This window comes from Rhinolophus sinicus, linkage group LG15 (assembly GCF_036562045.2).
Source record: "Rhinolophus sinicus isolate RSC01 linkage group LG15, ASM3656204v1, whole genome shotgun sequence".
In the NCBI taxonomy this organism is placed as follows: Eukaryota; Metazoa; Chordata; class Mammalia; order Chiroptera; family Rhinolophidae; genus Rhinolophus; species Rhinolophus sinicus.
In genome coordinates this window covers 27,633,470-27,651,734 of record NC_133764.1, presented here as the reverse complement: position 1 = coordinate 27,651,734, position 18,265 = coordinate 27,633,470, and the positions used below count along the sequence as shown (strand labels likewise).

At 54.4% G+C, this 18,265-nt stretch overlaps 1 protein-coding gene across 4 annotated transcripts in view; it reads right to left on the bottom strand.

The window, feature by feature from the left end:
* Positions 1–791: 791 nt before the first annotated feature.
* Positions 792–18,265, bottom strand: part of MRC2 (mannose receptor C-type 2) — a 51,351-nt gene continuing 33,877 nt past the window's right edge. Inside the window, exons 7-31 of one of the 4 annotated variants that reach the window (XM_074319620.1) lie at positions 17,819–18,007; positions 17,500–17,654; positions 16,100–16,207; positions 13,896–14,011; positions 13,307–13,455; positions 12,472–12,689; positions 11,581–11,723; positions 10,358–10,460; positions 9,937–10,075; positions 9,791–9,826; positions 9,392–9,552; positions 9,221–9,288; positions 8,390–8,490; positions 7,938–8,080; positions 5,446–5,560; positions 5,163–5,326; positions 4,868–4,976; positions 4,138–4,376; positions 3,824–3,992; positions 3,583–3,729; positions 3,137–3,256; positions 2,763–2,942; positions 2,266–2,292; positions 1,884–2,143; positions 792–1,157 (exon numbers count right to left, since the gene is read on the bottom strand). In XM_074319620.1, the coding sequence (XP_074175721.1) occupies positions 1,923–2,143; positions 2,266–2,292; positions 2,763–2,942; positions 3,137–3,256; positions 3,583–3,729; positions 3,824–3,992; positions 4,138–4,376; positions 4,868–4,976; positions 5,163–5,326; positions 5,446–5,560; positions 7,938–8,080; positions 8,390–8,490; positions 9,221–9,288; positions 9,392–9,552; positions 9,791–9,826; positions 9,937–10,075; positions 10,358–10,460; positions 11,581–11,723; positions 12,472–12,689; positions 13,307–13,455; positions 13,896–14,011; positions 16,100–16,207; positions 17,500–17,654; positions 17,819–18,007 (3,320 nt within the window). In that variant the 3' untranslated portion in view covers positions 792–1,157; positions 1,884–1,922. Of the gene's footprint in view, positions 2,147–2,265; positions 2,293–2,762; positions 2,943–3,136; positions 3,257–3,582; positions 3,730–3,823; positions 3,993–4,137; positions 4,377–4,867; positions 4,977–5,162; positions 5,327–5,445; positions 5,561–7,937; positions 8,081–8,389; positions 8,491–9,220; positions 9,289–9,391; positions 9,553–9,790; positions 9,827–9,936; positions 10,076–10,357; positions 10,461–11,580; positions 11,724–12,471; positions 12,690–13,306; positions 13,456–13,895; positions 14,012–16,099; positions 16,208–17,499; positions 17,655–17,818; positions 18,008–18,265 lie in introns of all 4 variants that reach the window. The other 3 variants (XM_019733027.2, XM_019733026.2, XM_019733029.2) reach the window with 3 other exon arrangements.

Here is an 18,265-nt window from a genome sequence, read left to right as displayed (position 1 = left end):
CTCCCCAACCCATGTCCTTGGGCTGCTTTAGCCCTCCTCACAGCATCTGGCTGACCTGGCAGAGTTGAGCATCCTCTGTTGGCAGGGCTGTCTCTTTGTTTGCTGCTGTATCTCCAGCTCAGTTATCTGCTGAGTGAAAGAGCGGATGAGTGAGGCGGGTGTGTGGGGCAGGAGGTCCTGTGATCCATTCCCCTGCTCTGGGTGGTTTCAGAGCCCAAGCTCCCAAGGACAAGTGTGCGCTTTCGCAAAGCTCAAGGCAGGTATGATGGCTGCTCTGGAAGGACGGTGATGGGAGGCCGCCACCCAGGGCTGACCTCCGCACCACAAATGCTCCCCCAGGAGCCAAAGCCCAGAAATAACAATAACAGTTGGCATTTATGGGGCACATACTACAAGAGCTCGTGGCACTTGCTAGTCTGCTTTGCACAGATGATCTCACTTAATCCTTAAATACCCTTAAAGCAACGCTAGGAGGTGAGCCCTGTTCGCCCAGCTTACACCTGTTGAAAATTGAGCTAAATTGCACAAACTTACACAGGTGTCAGGTGGCTCCTGAGCTCTCTCAACCACATACAAATCAAGTAGAACAGAAAAACAGGGGAAGGGTGAGCGGGCCCAGAAAGGTGAGGTCCTGGAAGAACAGAGCAGGGTGAGTGTCCTGTGAGGCCCAGAGGTAGAAGCCAAATGGTGCACTGCAGAAAGAACGCACGACGCGAGCGCCAAAGACAGCATGTATCTCTCAAGTGATATGAGGAACGAGGCTCACAACCGGACAAGGCAAGAATCCTCTCTCAAGCCTCTTAAAGGTGTTTTATTTGTTGCTTTTCTTTTTTCTTTTTTTTTTTCTTTTGACAATAATGGCACATTAAAAAAATTAAGAACTACAAAAAAAGGACCATGTCTTTGGAGTCCATGTTCACATTGTCCGGCGCCGCGGCACCAGGACAGGCCGTACACTTCCACCGGGGCTGGGATTCCGGCCTCTTGGAAAGGCACCGGGTCAGCTCTCTGCATGGGGCCACTCCAGGAGCGTGGGCACTGTTCCTCTGGGCCCCACTAGAGGGCGAGCACCTGGAGCCGTCCCAAGCTCCCACTTCTCTGAGGCCCCCAGGACTCTGGAAACCCCCTCCGCTCTCTCTCCAAACCAGAGCCAGGAGCTGGAAACACGAGGAAACTTATTTTGGTCCCCACAGGGGACTCTTTAAGGACAGAGCCCTCCCCCGACCGGCAGGAGATGACACCCCAGCCCAGCTCGGTCACCCCCAAGAGGTTGGGTGTCTCTCCCCAGTCCTATCTTCAGCCCAGCTGACACCACAGCGGTGCCCTGGCCCCTCCTGCCACGCCCAATGGCCACCCCAGCAGGCACAGGAATGATGAATGCTTGGACCCTTCAGCTGACCCCCCACCAAGAGCAAGAGGACTCCCCGAACCCCAGGGCCTTGGCTCAGAAGGAAGGCCTGGGTGAGAAGTGGGAAAAGGGGCTGGGGTGAGGGGCTCAGAGCTGAGGCTGCCAGGTGGGAAGGAGAGAAGCGACAGAGGCTGGCTGAGGGCTCAGAGGAGGCTCCTCAAGCTGTGCAGTGAATAGGGGATCCTAGGACATGGATCAACAGGCCTAGGCAGGGGGGTCTGGGAAGAAAGAGGCAGAAAGAGGCTTCTGTCCTGCCTCTGGTTACTGTAGGGGCACAGGCCCAGGTGACAAGCCCTCAGGTCCCCCAAAAGGCAAACACCACGCTGCTCTCAGCCAGGTCTCAGCCCAGCCCTCATGGGAGGGAGGGGACCCCACCAGCCCAGGCCCTGCCCAGCCCCACCTCCCAACAGCAGCTCCCAAGGACACCCCTCCATAGCCCATCTTGGACTGGTAGCTAGTGGGGGGCCCAGCTGACCCAGCTCCTCCTGCCCAGGCCCTGACCACGCCCTTGGCTCTACTCCTGCTGCTCGTTCATTTCCATGTCGGACACCAGAATGTTCTTCTCAGTGGCCTCGCCGGGACCGGAGGAGCTGCGGCTGTAGCGGGCGCCCTCAAAGGCCCCACGCTCCACGCTCTGTCGCCGCCGGTAGAGGATCAAGGCTGCGGTCATCAGGGCCAGGAGCAGCAGCACTGCCATCAGCACCACCACCAGCGCCGCCGGGTTCTCTGGCAGCGCTGCTGTGGCAAGAGGGACATTCAATCAAGAAACCCCACCACTGCCAGGAACCCGCTGCCCACCACCCAGAATGAGAGGAAAAGGAGGGAGAAGGCTCGTCTTAGCCCTGCCTTCTACTCACCTGACGGGGAGAAGCTGCTCTCCTCAGCTGCAGGGAAGAAGGTGGAACCAGTTAAGAATAGCACTAGTAATAATAACAATAATAGCAAAGACATATAGAGCACTTTCTGAGTGCCAGACACTTAATTAGTTCATTTCATCTTGTAGGTACTGTTATTATCCCTATTTTACATAGAGAAACTGAGGCCATAGAGTTTAAGTAATTTGCCCAGGGTCACATAGATGGTAAGTGGTTTGGCCGGGGCTTGAACCCTGCCCATGCCCTTAACCACTACAAAATGATGGGTTTGCTGTCTATCTTGGAAATTTGTAGGAAAAGACGGTCCTTCCTACAGACCAATTTATCCCAGGGGAGGGTCCCAGCAGCCCCAGACCTATCTGTTCATTTCTTCACATGCACTGTCGCCTGCAGAATTAGACGCAGCCCTGAGCCACACCCCAGCACCAGCTTCGTGGGGGCGGAAGGAGGCTGAGCGGTGTGCCTGCCAGGGCACTCACCTCGAGGGAGCTTGCAGACAACGCCCATGGTGATGTTAGTGCAGGCGCCAGGCCGCCACAGCCCGCTGCTGCTCTGGATCCAGTAGCAGCTGTTGTGACTCAGCATGCTGGGGCCCAGGCCAGGGGGCCCCCAGTTGGAATAGTTCACAGCTGTGTTGTCCTGCCAGACCAGGGTGCCTCCTATGGGAAAGAAGGCACTGAGGGGGTGCAGGGGAGGGGACACATGTTGGAGCAGAAGCAGATGGGAAAGAGCAGACATGTTCTAGAACCAACTCTCCCTCCCACAAGTCCTCACACCCACCAAGCCCTGGTGGAGGGCATCTCCCCTACAGCCTGAGGCCTTAACCTCCCCACCCCACACACAGGGTACCCACCTTTGGGGTTGAAGTTCATGCCTAGCCAGGCGCCCCGACTCTGGCCTTCAGAGCTCTGCAGATGCTCCCAGACAAACACGTTCTCCATTTCATCCAGAATGGACAGGACTGCCCCACCCACTGCCACAAGGGAGGTCCACGTCAGGCACCACAGGTCTCCCTGGGGTACTAGAGCGCCCCCAGAGGCCCCAGCCCTCCTCTCTGACCGCCTGAGTCAAGGATGGTGTGGAGTCCATGCATCCGTGTGTGCACGTGCTAACATTGTAGGGGTATATACGTAGAATGTCACATATGGTCTCTGTCTATGGGAATGTGACAGGGCACGTATGTGTGAGTGTTCACGGGAAGAGTGTAGCATGGGGACTGCTTTCATGGGGTCTGAGTGTCCATGAGACGGGTCACCACCCGAAGTGCCCACGAGTGGGCCCTAGCCCGCCCTCACCCACCTCTCTGGCAGCGCTGCAGCGCCTCCTTGTGGCCCAGCAGCAGCTCCATGTGGAAGGAGTAACAGTGCTCCCGGAAGGGAATCCATGCGGAGTCGGCCAGGCCCTGAGGACAGCTGCCGTGGTAGCTTATTCTTCGAGGAGGGGGCCCTGTAAGGGTGCGGGATTGATGAAGTGGCCCAGAGTCCTCCCCGGAATGGCCTAGGCCTTGCCCATCCCTCCATCCAAGCAGTTGGGCACTCACTATTGTTAACTTCACACATAGCTCCCTGCAACTTGGTGTCGCAGCTGGTGGTACGCCAGGCCCCATCCACGTCCACATAGGCGCAACCTCCTGGCTGCTGGGGCTCCCCGTCCTGCCAGCTCACATAGCTCAGGGGCTCCTCTGAGACCCAGGAGTACCGCCGGGAGCCCTGAGCACAAGGAGGCTGTCAGGGTGGAGGAAGGGGACCAGCCACGGGAGGTGGGGGCAGGTAAGGCAGGGGGTTAGGAAGGGACAGGAGGAAACTCAGGGGAGTGGGCCCAGTCTCGGTGCCAGGACAAGGGTTGGGAGCCCACCTCTTCACTGGCCAGCCCGATCCAGAGTGGTGTGTGCAGCCCTCGGGCAGCCTGAGTGAGGAAGGCCTGGGTGTAGGGGTCAGGCACGTGTGCCAGGCTGGTGTTGCGGCTCTCACACAGCAGGAGGGCATCATGCCAGCGAAGTGGCTTCTGCAGCAGCCGGAAGGTGCCACTGAGGTAGGAGAGCTCAATGCCCGGGGCAGGGGGCGATGCTGCTGGGGATGGGCTCAGCGAGGGGTCTACAGGGAAGGGGACAGGGCTCAGGCATGAGGCTGGGGGAGCATCAGGCATCGGGTAGAGACCAGGTTTCCATGGGGCACAGCGCTTGGCACAAAGTAACACTGAGTGTTAGCCACTGTTATGATTAATAATGCATTCTCGCTAGTAAACCGAGGAACAAGCTGGAGCCTTGAATTCTCCTACCCCAGGACCCCAAGGCAGAGGAATGCGTGATGCAGAAGCTCAGGTTGCTTGACACCATGTGCAATGTCTAGTCTTTCCTGGTCAGTCCTTTATACCCCAAACCTTTTTCCTGAGCCCCCTCGGTGCTCACTACTTTTCCCTCTGATTGGTACCTGGCCTTTCTGCCCACCTGTTTCCCAAGCAGATACAAGACTCTGGGGGTGACCCCAAGGACCCCTGAGGTCAGGAACCATGTTTCATTCCTCCTGACCTGGCCCACAGCATCTAGCCCAGTGATGGGGTTCCCAAGTTCCCTGGTAACATGTACCTGTGCCCTTCTGGCAGATGAAGCCGTGTGTTTCCTCGGTGCAGCTCCGATCATCCCAGCGGCCAGTGAAGTGGGCTGAGGGGCTATGCAGGACCACCGCACAGCTGGTCTGGGGGGAAGGAGCTGCTCAGGGGAGCCCCAGCAGCTGCCTCCACCTTGTGCCACTGCCCCCAAAAGGCACTATGAGTAAAGACGCTGGAAGAGGGGGAACCCAGGGAGTGAAGGCAAGTGCCACAATCTAGGGCAGCAGAGCAAGGGGTGGGTGGCAATGGAGAGTGGGGAGGGGCTTCCTCACCGGTATGTTGCCACTGGGAGCAGGGCTAGGGCCAGAGGGTTCCCCCGGTGCCCAGTTGGCATACAGGAGAGGCTCTTGCTCCACCCACTGGAAGTCCCTCTGCGAGGCATGGAGGCCAATCCAAAGGTCAAAAGTCACATTGGGCAGGCTGGCTGTGATGAATGCTACAGTCCCCCAGAAGAGAAAATTATGAGCAACAGGGCAGCCCCCTGCTCACTCTGCACTAGTCATTTTGGGGGACTGTGTCAGAGGATACTGGGGCCTCCCCAGGGGCTGGCCCTACCTTGTTCTAAGGGGTTTGCAATGGTGACCAGTTGGGCCTCTTGCTGTTCACAGGAGAACTGTGCCTCTGACCACTTCACCTGGTCCTGGGGGTCCTGGCCCTGGATTCGGAAACACTGGGGGCGGAGGGGGAGGCATGATGTCCAGTTCCACCTCCCTGTCCCACAAACCCAGAAACTCCACTGCGTACCCCTCAGCAGTAGGCCCTGGGGAGGCTTTGGAGGCTGTGAGAAAAATATCAGAACCAGGACATCTGGGTCCCCTTGAGCAAGCCTCCAGTACCCTCTCAACCTGCCACAGCAGATCACACACACTTGCCCACACTCTGGGGAATTTTTAGTGGGAGCACTTCTTTGGGTCACCAAAGGCTCTACTACCCATGACAATGGCACCTGGGCCAAGCACTGAGAGGTAGGACAAGGTCTGTCTCACCCTCTGCTAAACATCCTGAGTGTTGTCTGAAATCTGTTATCTTGCCCTTTGAACTTACATGATCATCTCTACGATAGTTTTATCTTTATTTTTAAATGATCTGTTAGTCAACAGCTTCTATCGCTTGTAATTTTATGTTTCTCTTTCCCACCTTCATTTTTTCCATAATGTTAAAGGAAATCTTTATCACGCGAAGACTCTCTCTTTGAAAATGAAGGATGTACAGTGATTTTCTGCTCAGAGGCAGTGTGATGGGGAGAAAGAATATATGTAAAATTCATTCTGTTTTATATTAGGTGGAAGAACCCTTGAGAAGAAGTTTTTGGAAAATTTTAACAACATGAGAAAATGCTCAAAATACAACACCGAGAAAAAAAGCTGGATACAAAATTGCATTATTTAGTATGATCTCAATTATGCAGAAAAAGGCGGGAAGGGGAGTAAAATATAGTGGTTATCTCTGGAGAGAATGGGTGAGTTTTATTTTCTTTCTGTATTTTCCGAAGTTTTAATAATACACAGGCCTTACTTTTTTTTTTAACAGAAAAGTATAATATTCACTCAACTATTCTGAGGAGAGTAAGCTCTATGACACTAAGAGGCTGGTTGCACTCCAATGTATGACAAAGACTTATGGATTATATTATCTAGGGTTACCTAATCTAATCCTCTCAGTCAGAACAAGTGGTCTTACAATATGCTGCGAAGAAATAGTGGATGGAAACTCATGCCAGTACAAACAAGGAAACCTCCACCTTCTCTTCCCGGGATAAACTCCCTTCAGCTACTAGTAAAAACAATGAAGGTCTAATCAGGTCTGATCAATCAGCAGAGGGTGCAAACAGAATCACTTTTGGAAAGAAACTCATATTCTAGAAGAAGCATTTTGAAAACATGTTTAGAAACATATCCACTCTAATTTTATTGCCCCAAACTTTCCTACGTGTACACTCAAAACACTTGAGAAGAAAATTTTCTAAATGTTATTTTTAAAAAAATCTGCCAAGGACTTTTTTTTTTAACCTACTTGATCAGGTCTTATGATTAGTATATGAGGGAGATTAGTTTCAAATGCAGAAATTTACCAGCCAATTTTTATAGAAAAACCTTTCTTTAATTAGAAGGACTGAAAAGTGGAGAGAATGCCTTAGGAAGCCCAGCCAATGATGGATGAACTTTTTTCACTTTGATCTATTTGTCTTTGTGAGTCAACTTTTTAATCTGCAACAAGCATTAAATCCATGTTTTGAAATAATCAGAACTTCAAACAAGACCCGTGATTCATGAATCATAAAGTATCGGACCAAGATTTTTAAAAAATAATGAGAAATATGCAACCACTGTGTTCTTTATAATTATTTAAATATTAATAGTGATGATTGATAATTTTTGAGTGAGCACAAAAATTTTCATACCACTAATATAGAAAAATTTTTAAACTTAAAAATACTATTTTAAAATCTTTAGCTCATGCTGAATACTGTTTTGTTCTTGTGTGTATTTTCCTATATATAACATTAGTCACATTAGTATGGAATTAAATATACACATATATATTATGTACTCACACATGTATGGGGGAGCCAAAAAAATGTATACATATGACTTGTATTCATCTTTTGTTATTGGTATATATTGAGTATCACAATTTTAATACAGTTTTTTCCTTTCTTAAAATGTGTATACATTGTTTTGGCACCCTCTGTATATAACATACATACACATACACACACACACACACACACACACACACTTTGTATGTTCAATATTTTATTTCACTAATAGGAGTTCATTATAAAAATGTTTGACGACTGCTTATCTAGAAAACTCACCAACTCTGGACACTCTCAGTTCCTGATGGATCAGGTGTTACCACACGGGGTCATTTTCTAAGAAGTCTAGCCCTGGCTTGGGGGCCAAGTAGGAGAGGTGGGTGGGTACAGACAAAAGGCCATGACTTCTGACATCTTGGTGTTGGCAAAGGGCCAGGACTTCTGAGGCTCAACCTTCCCATATTCACATCCTCTCCCCGACTCCTGGGGGTGACCCCCCTCCTCCTACCTTGTTGAGGAACTGATTCCAGCCAGAGGGACAGCCCCCCAGGGCCGTGGGTGGCAGGTCAGGTGGCTGCATCTTTCTGGTGCTATTGCTTCGTTTGCAGATGTAGGGCAAGGCTGTCAGGCACCTCTGGTCCCCCCAGTCCTCTGCAGAGAGGGGAGGAAAGGGCAGTCACCTCCAGTTCAGGGTAGGGCTGGCAGCATGCTTGTCTCATGCCGAGAGGAGGCTGAGCTGGGGCTCAGGTCCCTGTGCCCAACTCTGAACTCAAGTCCTCTGTGGCTGTGGGACTGTTGGGACAGGCCTTCTCCTCTCTGGTCTGGCCCTACTTGAGTTGTGGAGTTGTGGGAACAAAGAGAATGAGAAGAGACTGAGGGCCCCTGCCCACGTTCACCTCACTGGCCCCAACATTGACCCTCCTCAGCTTCTGTTACCCCGTGCCCCCCCCTTGCCCTCACCTCGGCTGGCCGTCATGTACACGCACTTCTTATCCTTGCCGATGGGCCGAGGTTTGCCGGGTGCCCAGGAGATGAAGTTTATAATGGATCCATCTGTCCACCTGCAGTGGCACCAAGCAGGGGTGACTCCAGCACCGGCCCCAGTCTCCACCTCCCCCATATACAGCAGTGAAGGCCATGGGAAAGAGGGCAGGGAAGGGCCCAAGTTCAGGAGCTCCTCTGTAGGCTGAGGAGTGGGGCTACTGTGCTCAGTACAAGGGAGACCCGAGGACCTGGTGCCTCCATAAGGCCCGGCCTTCCCTGGACACCGATTTCTCCAACTAGAGAAAAAGTCTAAGAATCCCAGAGCAGGGCTCCAAGGGCAGCATTGTGCGGATACCCATGTGCTCCTGGTCCTTCCTGCCTCAGTGCATCGCAGGTGGGCCCTGAATACAAACAGGCCCCTCTGGACTGTTATCATGTTCTTCCCCATGTCCTGCGAGGGACTGCTTTATGAGTGACTCCAGCAGAACATGAGCTGCCATGATTTAGTGCCCAATAACGTGCTGGATTCTGTGCTAAGGACCTCATATATCTTATTTCTAATTCTCACAACAATCCTCCCAGGCAGACCTCATTACTCTCATTTTCAGATGAGAAAACTGAGGCCCAGATAGGTTAAGTCACTTGCTCAAAGCAACACAGCCAGCAAGGGGCAGAGCTGGATTCAAATACAGGTCCATCAGTCTGTGTGTGCTGTGCAGCCTCCCGACCTGCAGCCGGGGGTTGGGGCCAGCCATCCAGGCATGCACCTCCTCCCACACCCGCTCCCCCCACCCCCAGGGCTCCTACCTGAAGCGTCCATCACTCTCCGAGGTGTGCAGGCCAATCCACCAGTGCTGTTCCTGGCCCCTGGAGAACTGGGGAAGCCAGGCGAGCAGGGGAGGGTCAGAAGGGCCTCTCTTTCATGCTCCTGGGCCTGCCCTCCCCTGACCACAGCCCCATACTCCCTCCCGTGCCCACCTTCTGCAGGTTGTGCCCCAGGAAGTCCAGCTCTGCCTGGCTGTGCACAGAAGCCAGCTCAGCCTGGAACCACGTGCAGACGCGCTGTGCCTGCGCCCACGTGGAATGGTGCTCAAAGAACTTGTACTCGGCCTCCTGGAAACGCAGCCATTCCCGCCGGCCTGCGCGGGCAGTGAGGGCGTGGGAGTGGCGGCCAGGCTGCAGCTCTCTGCCCGCCCATGGAGAAGGACAAGGCTGGTCCAGGGCAGAGTTCCTGGCCAATACAGTTATAGGTGCCCCGATCCCTTTTCTTTTGGCTTGAACCCCTAACTTTTTTCCTGGCTAGGCCCTGCCCCAGAGGTGACACCCCTTCCCCTCTCCGGACTGCTATAGGGAACAGGATGGGCAGGGGGGCCTCACCTTGTGGGTTGACATCTGGCTCCCGCACGTCCACACCTACCGGGACAATATAAACAGAGATGATGCAAGGAAAGGAGAACCTCCCCTGGGTCCTGGGCCTGCCGCCCTTTGCCCCACTCCGTCCCCCAGAACCACCCCCACCCAACCTCGAGGGATCTTGCAGATCCAGTCCAGCTGCGTCTCGCACTGCATGGCCACCCACTGCAGGGAGGCCAGGTCGAGCACTGCACAGCCCCGGATATCGTCATCATCGTGCCGGCTCCGGTCGAAATTGTGGTAAGAGAACTGAAGACGGAGGTCAGAGTGGGAGAGGGTCCTAAGGCACGAGGCGCAGGCTGCCCCCATCCCCAGAAGAGATGAACAAGAGGCCTGGCCTGAGCTGGGAACCTCCCAACCTGGGCAGGACGACCCCCATTATCCTTTCCGCTACCTGCCAGTTCTGGCCAGAAGCCCTACCTCTTGTTCAACCTCACCCAAGCCCAGGCCCTGTGCGCCCCACCCCCAAAGGACCCCGCCCACCATCAAGCCTCTCCCACTAATGCCCCGCCCACCTCCTCCAGGCCTCACCCCCAGGCCGTCACTCCAGCGCCAGCTCTGCCCCAGTCTGGGGTCTCGACGGTTTAGGCCGATCCAGAACCAGTGCTGCTCATGGATCTCAGGCTCAGATTCACTTCAGCACAACCCAGGGGTTGGGACAGAAGAGATTGGAGTGAGAGGAGCAGGGGCCAAACACACCCCCGCCCCTTGCAGCTCTGACCTGGGCAGTCCCCCAGGGCCTGAGGTCTCTCCATCTGGGCTTCATGCTCACCTGGGGTGGGGGATACACTGTTGGGGCCACTTAAAAGCTCTCTCCCCAGAGAACTGGACCAGGCCCCCAGCTCATGGAGTGGTGGATGGCCTGGCTCCCTCCTGTGGCTTCCCTTTGGGTGGGGTTTGCTCTGCCAGCAAGACTCTGAAGCTTTCACTTTAGGGAGTTTAGAAGTCGATGGGAGTGGATAAACCTGGGACTCTGGAATCAGGTAACCATGGATTCTAGGACTGCTTCACCCATGGAGCAGCTCTGTGACCTTTGGGAAATAACCCAATCTCTCTCTATCAGCTCACAAGGTCAATAATAATATCTACTTGCTAGGGTTGCTGAGAAGATTAAATAAGGATTAAATGTTTAGCACAGTACCTGGTACCTGGTGAGAAGCGATCAATATGAGCTATTACAATAACTAGTCAAATAATGTAATTGTGGTATTTGCTGGGAGGAGATATCCTTGGAATTAAGACCTCAGGAAGCCTGGATGCACCTGGATTTTTCCCAGGGCTATAGATTACAGGTGTTGTGTGTATCATAGGATGCCTGGAGCCCACGGGACAGAGATGGGGTCCTGGAGGGACCTCCACTGGCAAATGCTCATTTTTGTAGCCTTTTCCCCTTGTCTCTCAGGAAAAGCTTTTTATTGAGGAGTGTGAGCTATTATGGGATGGGATAGGGTGGGGGGGAAACACTCAACTTGTCTAAGGTTTTGTAACGGAGGACGGATGGGGAGGAGTTACTGTGTAAGTTTGTGAGTCTGAGGGGGTGTTGCTGGCTCTGTGATGCTGGTGGACAACACGTGGTCTCCAATTCCAGGGAGACCAGGGGTACAGAATGGTCCTGGCACTAGCAGCAGATACACAGGTCACTCCAAGCCCTCACACAGGCCACGCTAGAATCACCTTCGCCCTGGACCCTGCCCAGTAAAACCAAGAGCCACACACACAGGCATGCACGCAGGCCACCACCCCAGGCTCAGTACCCGAAGATCTTGTTGAGCATGTTGGCCACAAAGTGTTCTTCCTCATAGCTGGCCAGGCTCAGCAGCTGGGCCCCCAACTCCTGGCAGGCTCCCTGGGCCTGGACCCAGCTCTTCTTGTCCTGCAGTCGCTCTGAGCTGAACACCTACAGGAGCAGAGCCCAGCTGTCCAAGCTGTCCCCACTGGCCCAGTTCCCCAGGGGACGCCTGCCCCGCTATGACAGCAATGGGGAGCGGGGCTGGGGTTGCACTGTACAGGGGGTCCAGGCTAGCTAAGACAATCCTGCTCATCAGAGCATGAGCCTGGAGGAAGAGAGCCGGCACAGGCAGTTCCTGCAGAACGCCCCCTGCCCGGTCCCCCTGACCAGTGGCAAGATCTGGCTCTTATCTCAGCAGAGCCACAATAAGCTGTGAGCAAGTCCCTCCCCCTCCCTGGACTTCAGTTTTTCCATGGAATAAAAGAGCCTGGACTACGTCAGTGGCTCCCAAACCCAGCCGAGTTTAGAAATACGGATTACCAGGCCCCACCCCAAGCTACTGAATCCCCATCTCCATTGTGGCAGCCTGAAGATTTTATTTTTATCAAGCTACCCAAGCAATTCTGAAGAGCAGCCAGCCTGGCCCCCAACATGTGGGAACCTCTGAAACCAACAATCTATATGGTTTCTTCAATTCCTCAAATATTTATTGAGCACCTACTATGTGCCAGGTCTCAGATTCCACTGACAAGTTTCACCAGAAATGCTCTGTCTGCCGTCCATTGTAGGGAAAAGTGTTTTTGGGGCCACTGTCTGGATGGTAGGTGGGTTCTACTTGGATCTCCCACCCCCAACCAAGGTGAGGTGCCTCTTTGCTCTCTTCTCTCTCCCTCCCCTCATGCCAAAGGCTGCGTACCTTATAGCAGTGCCGGAGTTTGGGGTCTGAGGCCCAGCCCTGGGGACACGAGCCAGTAAGGCTGGGCGTCGGGTCTAGCCCAGGCAGTTCCGGTGTCACTGGTGTACCCAGGCTCTGCCTGCAGATGTAACGAGCCCGGAACATGGTGCAGTTCTTCACCTCCCACAGCCCCATGGCGCTGCCCGTGGCCAGAGCCACGCAGCCCCCACGGCTGTACCCTGAAGGAAGGAGAAGGGAGACCCTTATGCTGAGGAGGACTCATGGTCTGGCCCTCACTCACATGCCCGTGGGGCACCACCACAGCCCTCACACTTGGAACCAGCTTGGCCGGCTCTGCAAGGACATACTATGTGGGGCCCACATGGGAAGAGGGGAATGGAGGCAGAGTCATAGCGCTATGTTCACTCATATGAGATCTTAGGTAAGTTGCTTAATCTCTCTGAAACTATTCATCATCGACCTCATCAGGTTATTGAAAGTGTTAATAAAGATAATGAATGTAAAATGGTAATAATAATAATAGCAAGCACTTATATTGTGCTCACTATTCTAAGAGCTTTACTTGTATTAACCCATTTAAGCCCACATCAATCCCAAGAGGAAAGCACCATTATCCCCATTTGACAGATGAGAAAACTGAGGCTCAAAGATGCACAGCTAATAAACAGCAGAATCAGGATCTGAGCCGGGCAGTTTGGCTCCCGAGCCTGTGCTCCTGATGGCTTCACCGTACTGTACAAATGATCAGTTCACTGGGTCTCGGTCCTGGCAGGGCAGGTCCACCGAGGCAAGTCAAAGAAGGGGGCTGACCAAGCGCTGTCGAGGAGGAGCTCACCAGGCTGGTCCCGGTTCCAGTGGGTGTACATGACCTCATCCCCACTGAGCCAGCGGAAGGAGCCGGTGCTGTTGAGGTCCTGCAGGGCGGTCCAGAAGTACTCGCCATCCCAGCTGTAGATGAGGCTGCTGACAAAGGCCTGCTCGAACCTGTGGGGAGAAGGCTGGTCGCTCCCCACCGCTCCTCGGGCCACAGGCTAGATGCTCTGCCCTGGGAGTTTGGGTGCTGTGTCCGACCAATAACTTGCTCAGGGAAGTGGGGACCCCTGGGGACCCTGCAACTAACACATAGCAACCCAGCTCCCCCAGAAGAAAGTAGACAAAATCAGACAGAACCACGGCCTCTCTTGGGTATCCAGCCCACGTCTATACCTGTTCATGCCCCTGCCCAGTGTGCCCCACCCTGGGGTGGCTTAATAGTCAGATTCATTCTCGTGACAATATTAGAAAAAGGCCCTGGAGTCAGTTAAGGCTCAAAGGACTCAGGTCCCTCTGTACTTGATAACAGGATGCTACCCCGTTTGGTGCAAGGGCCACATTAGGCCAGGACATGGGTGAAGGCTGGTCTGGGTGCCCACCCCCTCCTGTACCTGTTGGTGATGGTGACCAGCTGAGAGCCGTAGTCGGTGCACAGGCGCCGGGCCTCACTGTAAGTCACTTGGTCCTCTCCCAGCCAGTAGCAGGATGGGCTGTGCCACTTCCAACCCTGGCTCGAGAGTGGGCAAAAGAGGGGTGTCTGTGGGGAGGATGCTCCTCTGTCACCCATAAATCCTGGAGCAGGGGGATGCCATCAGTGTCATCACTGAATGTGTTACAGGCTTGGACACAGCATAGAAGGGACTTGTTTGACACCAGGGATGGCTCTTCCTATGCTGTGTTCTACACCTATCACTCCATACTCTTCCTCCCACCATTACTCACAACTGCCAGACCCGGGGTGGAAGCATGGCCTAGCAATGGCTGATCGGGGGCAGCCAGTGACCTGGCCCATGGCCTGGTGCAGAAAGATAAGTGGCCCATAACACTGCTCTCTTGAATATTTAAACCAAGAGAAGCAATGGGAACATTGCCAGTTGGCTGAGAAACCAAGCCAAAAAGCTGGGAGAGCTGCCAGGATGTGGAGGGGGCTGGGTAATCCTCAGGGGCCTGGAAAAGTGGAGAAGCTGGAAGAAGTGGAGGATGTGCCTGGCCTGAGGGTTGGGAGGGGAAACAGACCCTCAGCGAGGGGCAGCAAAGCTGTGGAAGAGAGACCACCACTCCCGAGCAGCTGGCTCTCCACTACCGGGTCCCGACATCCCCCAGACCCCTCTCCCCTTGGGCCACCCTGAGGGGCTCTGTGCTCCTGCGGTTCAGATGAGGAACTGAGACTCAGAGAAACTACGTGATTAGATTTTGTACACAGATGGTACAAGGTGGAGCCTGGACTTGACCCCACACCACAAAGGTTGTGCCTGTCCTCACCACAGCCCTCCTTCCCCTAAGATGACACCAGATGCCTGCCAGGGCCTTTCCCTCCAGCAGCCCTTGAAGTGGGAAGCCTTGGGGTGGGCTCGAGGTTGGGAGAAAGAGACACAGCCCCTTGGGCAGGAGCCAGGGCAGAAGAGAAGGAGGGGGTGTGGGGGGCAGTGTGTGTGCATGTGCATGTGTGCATGTGTGTGTGTGTGCACGCGCGCGTATGTGTGTGTCCCATATGCCCAGCAGGGCTGTGCTAAGACCCCTAGCTCTCCTGGGGTGTTAACTGTGGCTGCTCAAACCCCACACACATTCTAGGCCAACCCTGGTGCCACGGTTGTTAGTAGTAATTCCTGTCTACACCCTCCCCCCACCTCACCCAAGCCAGGACAGAGCCCCTGGGCCAGTCCCTGACCAAGCTGGTCCCCCAGACTCTTCAGCTGGGCCTGTCTGCTCACGCCCTCCATGACTGGAGGTCATGCTTTTTGGTGGTTCCCGTTCCTCCCCTGGGGGAGAGTTTGGGTGCAGGTGGGAGGGGTGTGGTAAGGGGACTTAATCCAAAGGAAAACAGAGTGAGGAGCCAGTTTGGCAGCAAGGGGCTGGTGGGAGGAGCGTGGTCTGGAAGATGGAGCTGTCAGGGGCCAAAACGCCACAAAGTGTCCTATATGAGCAACCTCCCCATATACATCCACACCATTCACACCACTGCTCGGCGGGGGGCTAGAGAGGGGGCGCCTGGAGGAGGGAGATGGGTTGACCCCCACTCTTGCCCTCTTTCATACACTTAGTCCCTCACTCACTTATTCTGCCATTCGGTCCTAATTCCTTCCCTCCCTGAACATCTTCTAGTAGCCCCCCCCTCCCCCCCCACGGGGCTAGGCGCATGAGGAGGGAGACACCAGAATGGCCTCCTTTCTCCGGAGACAGACGCGCACCCATGATGAAAGACGGCATGATCTGTGCCAGCCATGATAGAGGTGGGAAAGCAGGTCTGGAGGTGCAGAGGACACAGGCTCACACCAGCAGCCTCCATTCAAGTAAAGGCTGGCCAGACTCGGGGGCTGCCCATTGTCACCTCCTGTTCTCTGCTGCCTCTGGGAAGTGGCTTCCCCATGGAGAGGGGGCTCAGGGATGGGGATAGGGAGCTCTGCTTCCTCCCAACAGCCCCCCACCCCATGCAACATCACTCCTTCTGGAAAGGAGCTGTTTGGAGAGCGGAAAACAAAGGGTGTGCCATGGAAGGAAGAATGCAGTGGGAGCCTGCAGGATTTCCATCCGCCCCCTCCCCTGGGAGCCCCTCTGGCTGGCCCCACCCAGCACCCAGCTCCAGAAGCACCCTCACCTTTCGGCAGCCGTGGTCCTCCTCAGTGGCCCCCTGGTTCAGTTGACCTGGCTTCTTGCAGATGGACGGCAAGGACTGGTTACAGGGACTGTCATTCCAGCGACCTTCCTGGGTATACAGGGTGAGGAGGAGTCTCAGGCCTCCTCCCCTAAATCTCCCAAACCTTTCCGCAAACCTGATTTCCAGACATGACCCTGCCTCGGCTTGCTGTGTGATTCTGAGCAAGAGGCTTGACCTCTCTGCGTTCCAGGTGATAAAATGGGGAGAGCAGTGTTAGTTCTATAAGTCGCGTGGGGCTGATGAGAGCACAGAGTTGATGTGCAAATAAATGCCTTAAAAACTTCAACAAGCACTGTCTAAAGGGAAAGAGGCACTCTTTTAGATTATTTATAGCACATTTCATAATCATCAAGGGCACACTGGCTGAGACTGTTGGTGTAACTGATGGCAGGACAGACAGATGACATTCCCACTTCAAGGCGTCCAGCCATTACCTGCAGATCCAGGCTGAGCACAGGCTGGTGCTCAGACCCGAATCACAGCTGACGGAGCTGAGGAGAAATTTAGTGGTCAGCCCCTCCCAATACCTTAGCCCTCTTCTGTCCACAGCTTCCCAGCCAGCAGTTTGTCTGCCTTTTAGCTCCATCCGAGGGTAGAGGTGTTTATCCCGGCCCCCAGGAGAATGCCTGACATGTAGTAGACACTCAACAAATAATTGTTTATAAATTTTAAAATAGCATCCCCTACTCTAGATGGCTCTGTCTCTATGGTCCCTGGCACTGTTTGTGGTATCTCATGGCACAGTATCCTCTCTGTCCCTGGAGTGGATAGTCTATCTCCATAGCTCTGTCCCTTTTTAAAAGGTCTCTTATCTCTGCCTGAAGCCTTGCATCAATTCCTCTATCTACCCACACTGCATCTGAGCCAATGACATGGCAAATACTCATCACCCCCTAATTTCTTGAGGAGACAGGACTCCACAGAGCAGCCCGACCAGTGCAGCAATGTCCACATAATGTGGGCTCTGATGCCACCTGCTGGCAGGGAGAAGCATCTGGCAGGAGACCAAGATGGCTCCAGGAAACGTCCTAAAGCTTTGGGAGAATTAACTTTTATCCTTCCAATGACCCTCTGAGGTTGGCGCCAGTACTGTTTCACTGACAGATGAGGAAACTGAGGCAGAGAGGTTAAGTAACTTGCCCAAGGTGATCCAGCAAGTTGGGGGAGGAGACGGGTGTCAAACACTGGCAATCTCTCCATGTGGAAGTGGTTGGTGGGGAAGTGGGGGGCTTCTGAGAGGCCATGGGGTGGAGTTACAGGCAGGCACCGATTACAGGACTGTGGTAGCACCAGGAGGCTGGGGTGTATTAGGGGCCTGTGATAGGGAGAGGGATTCTCACCGGCCCCCAGATCGTAACACAGTCCTCCAGGCTGTCCCGGAAGTTGTTGGGCTCAAAGGGGTGCCAATGGGTGAAGCTCACAAGGCTCCCGTCAGACCACTCAAAATTCATCTGCAGTTTCAAATCGTTGAGGCCAATCCACAGCTCCTCCACCTCTGGGGGGTGCCGTGGAAGAGAGGGGAGAGAAGACATGGAGAGGTCAGCCTTAGCCACCAGCAGGGGAGGAAGGGACAGTCCCTGAGTCTCCTGGGAAGGATGGCTGGGCATCGGGAGGCCCTGCCTTCCACCCCTGACTGGCAGTGGACAAGCAGCCCCTCACCTTGCTTGATCTGCTTGGTGATAAACTCCAGCTCGGCCATGCTGTGGATGCTGAGCAGGTCGGCCCCGCCCCGCAGACATGCCTTCTTGGACTCTTGCCAGCTGCGCTTCTCTGCCTGTAGTCGGTAGCAGTGGCCCTGGAAGGGCTGCCAGCTGGGCTCACACTCAACCTTCACATTGGCCCACACATCTGCAGAGACCCACGGGGTCGCTGCTCAGGCATCCTGGGCACCAACCCACTGGGCATTAACACAGGCAGGGCCCCAAAGTCACTTCCTCCCCAAACCTGTCCCACATTAGCCCTTCTCACCAAGACAGGTAAGGAAATGGAGCCCCACTGTGTTGGCAGCACGTAAAGTCCTTGCTCACTGGATGGCATCCCTTGGCTGGGATTTCTCCTCTTGCTACTTCCCCCACCCCCAGCTCCTCTCCCTGCACCCTGGGGCTG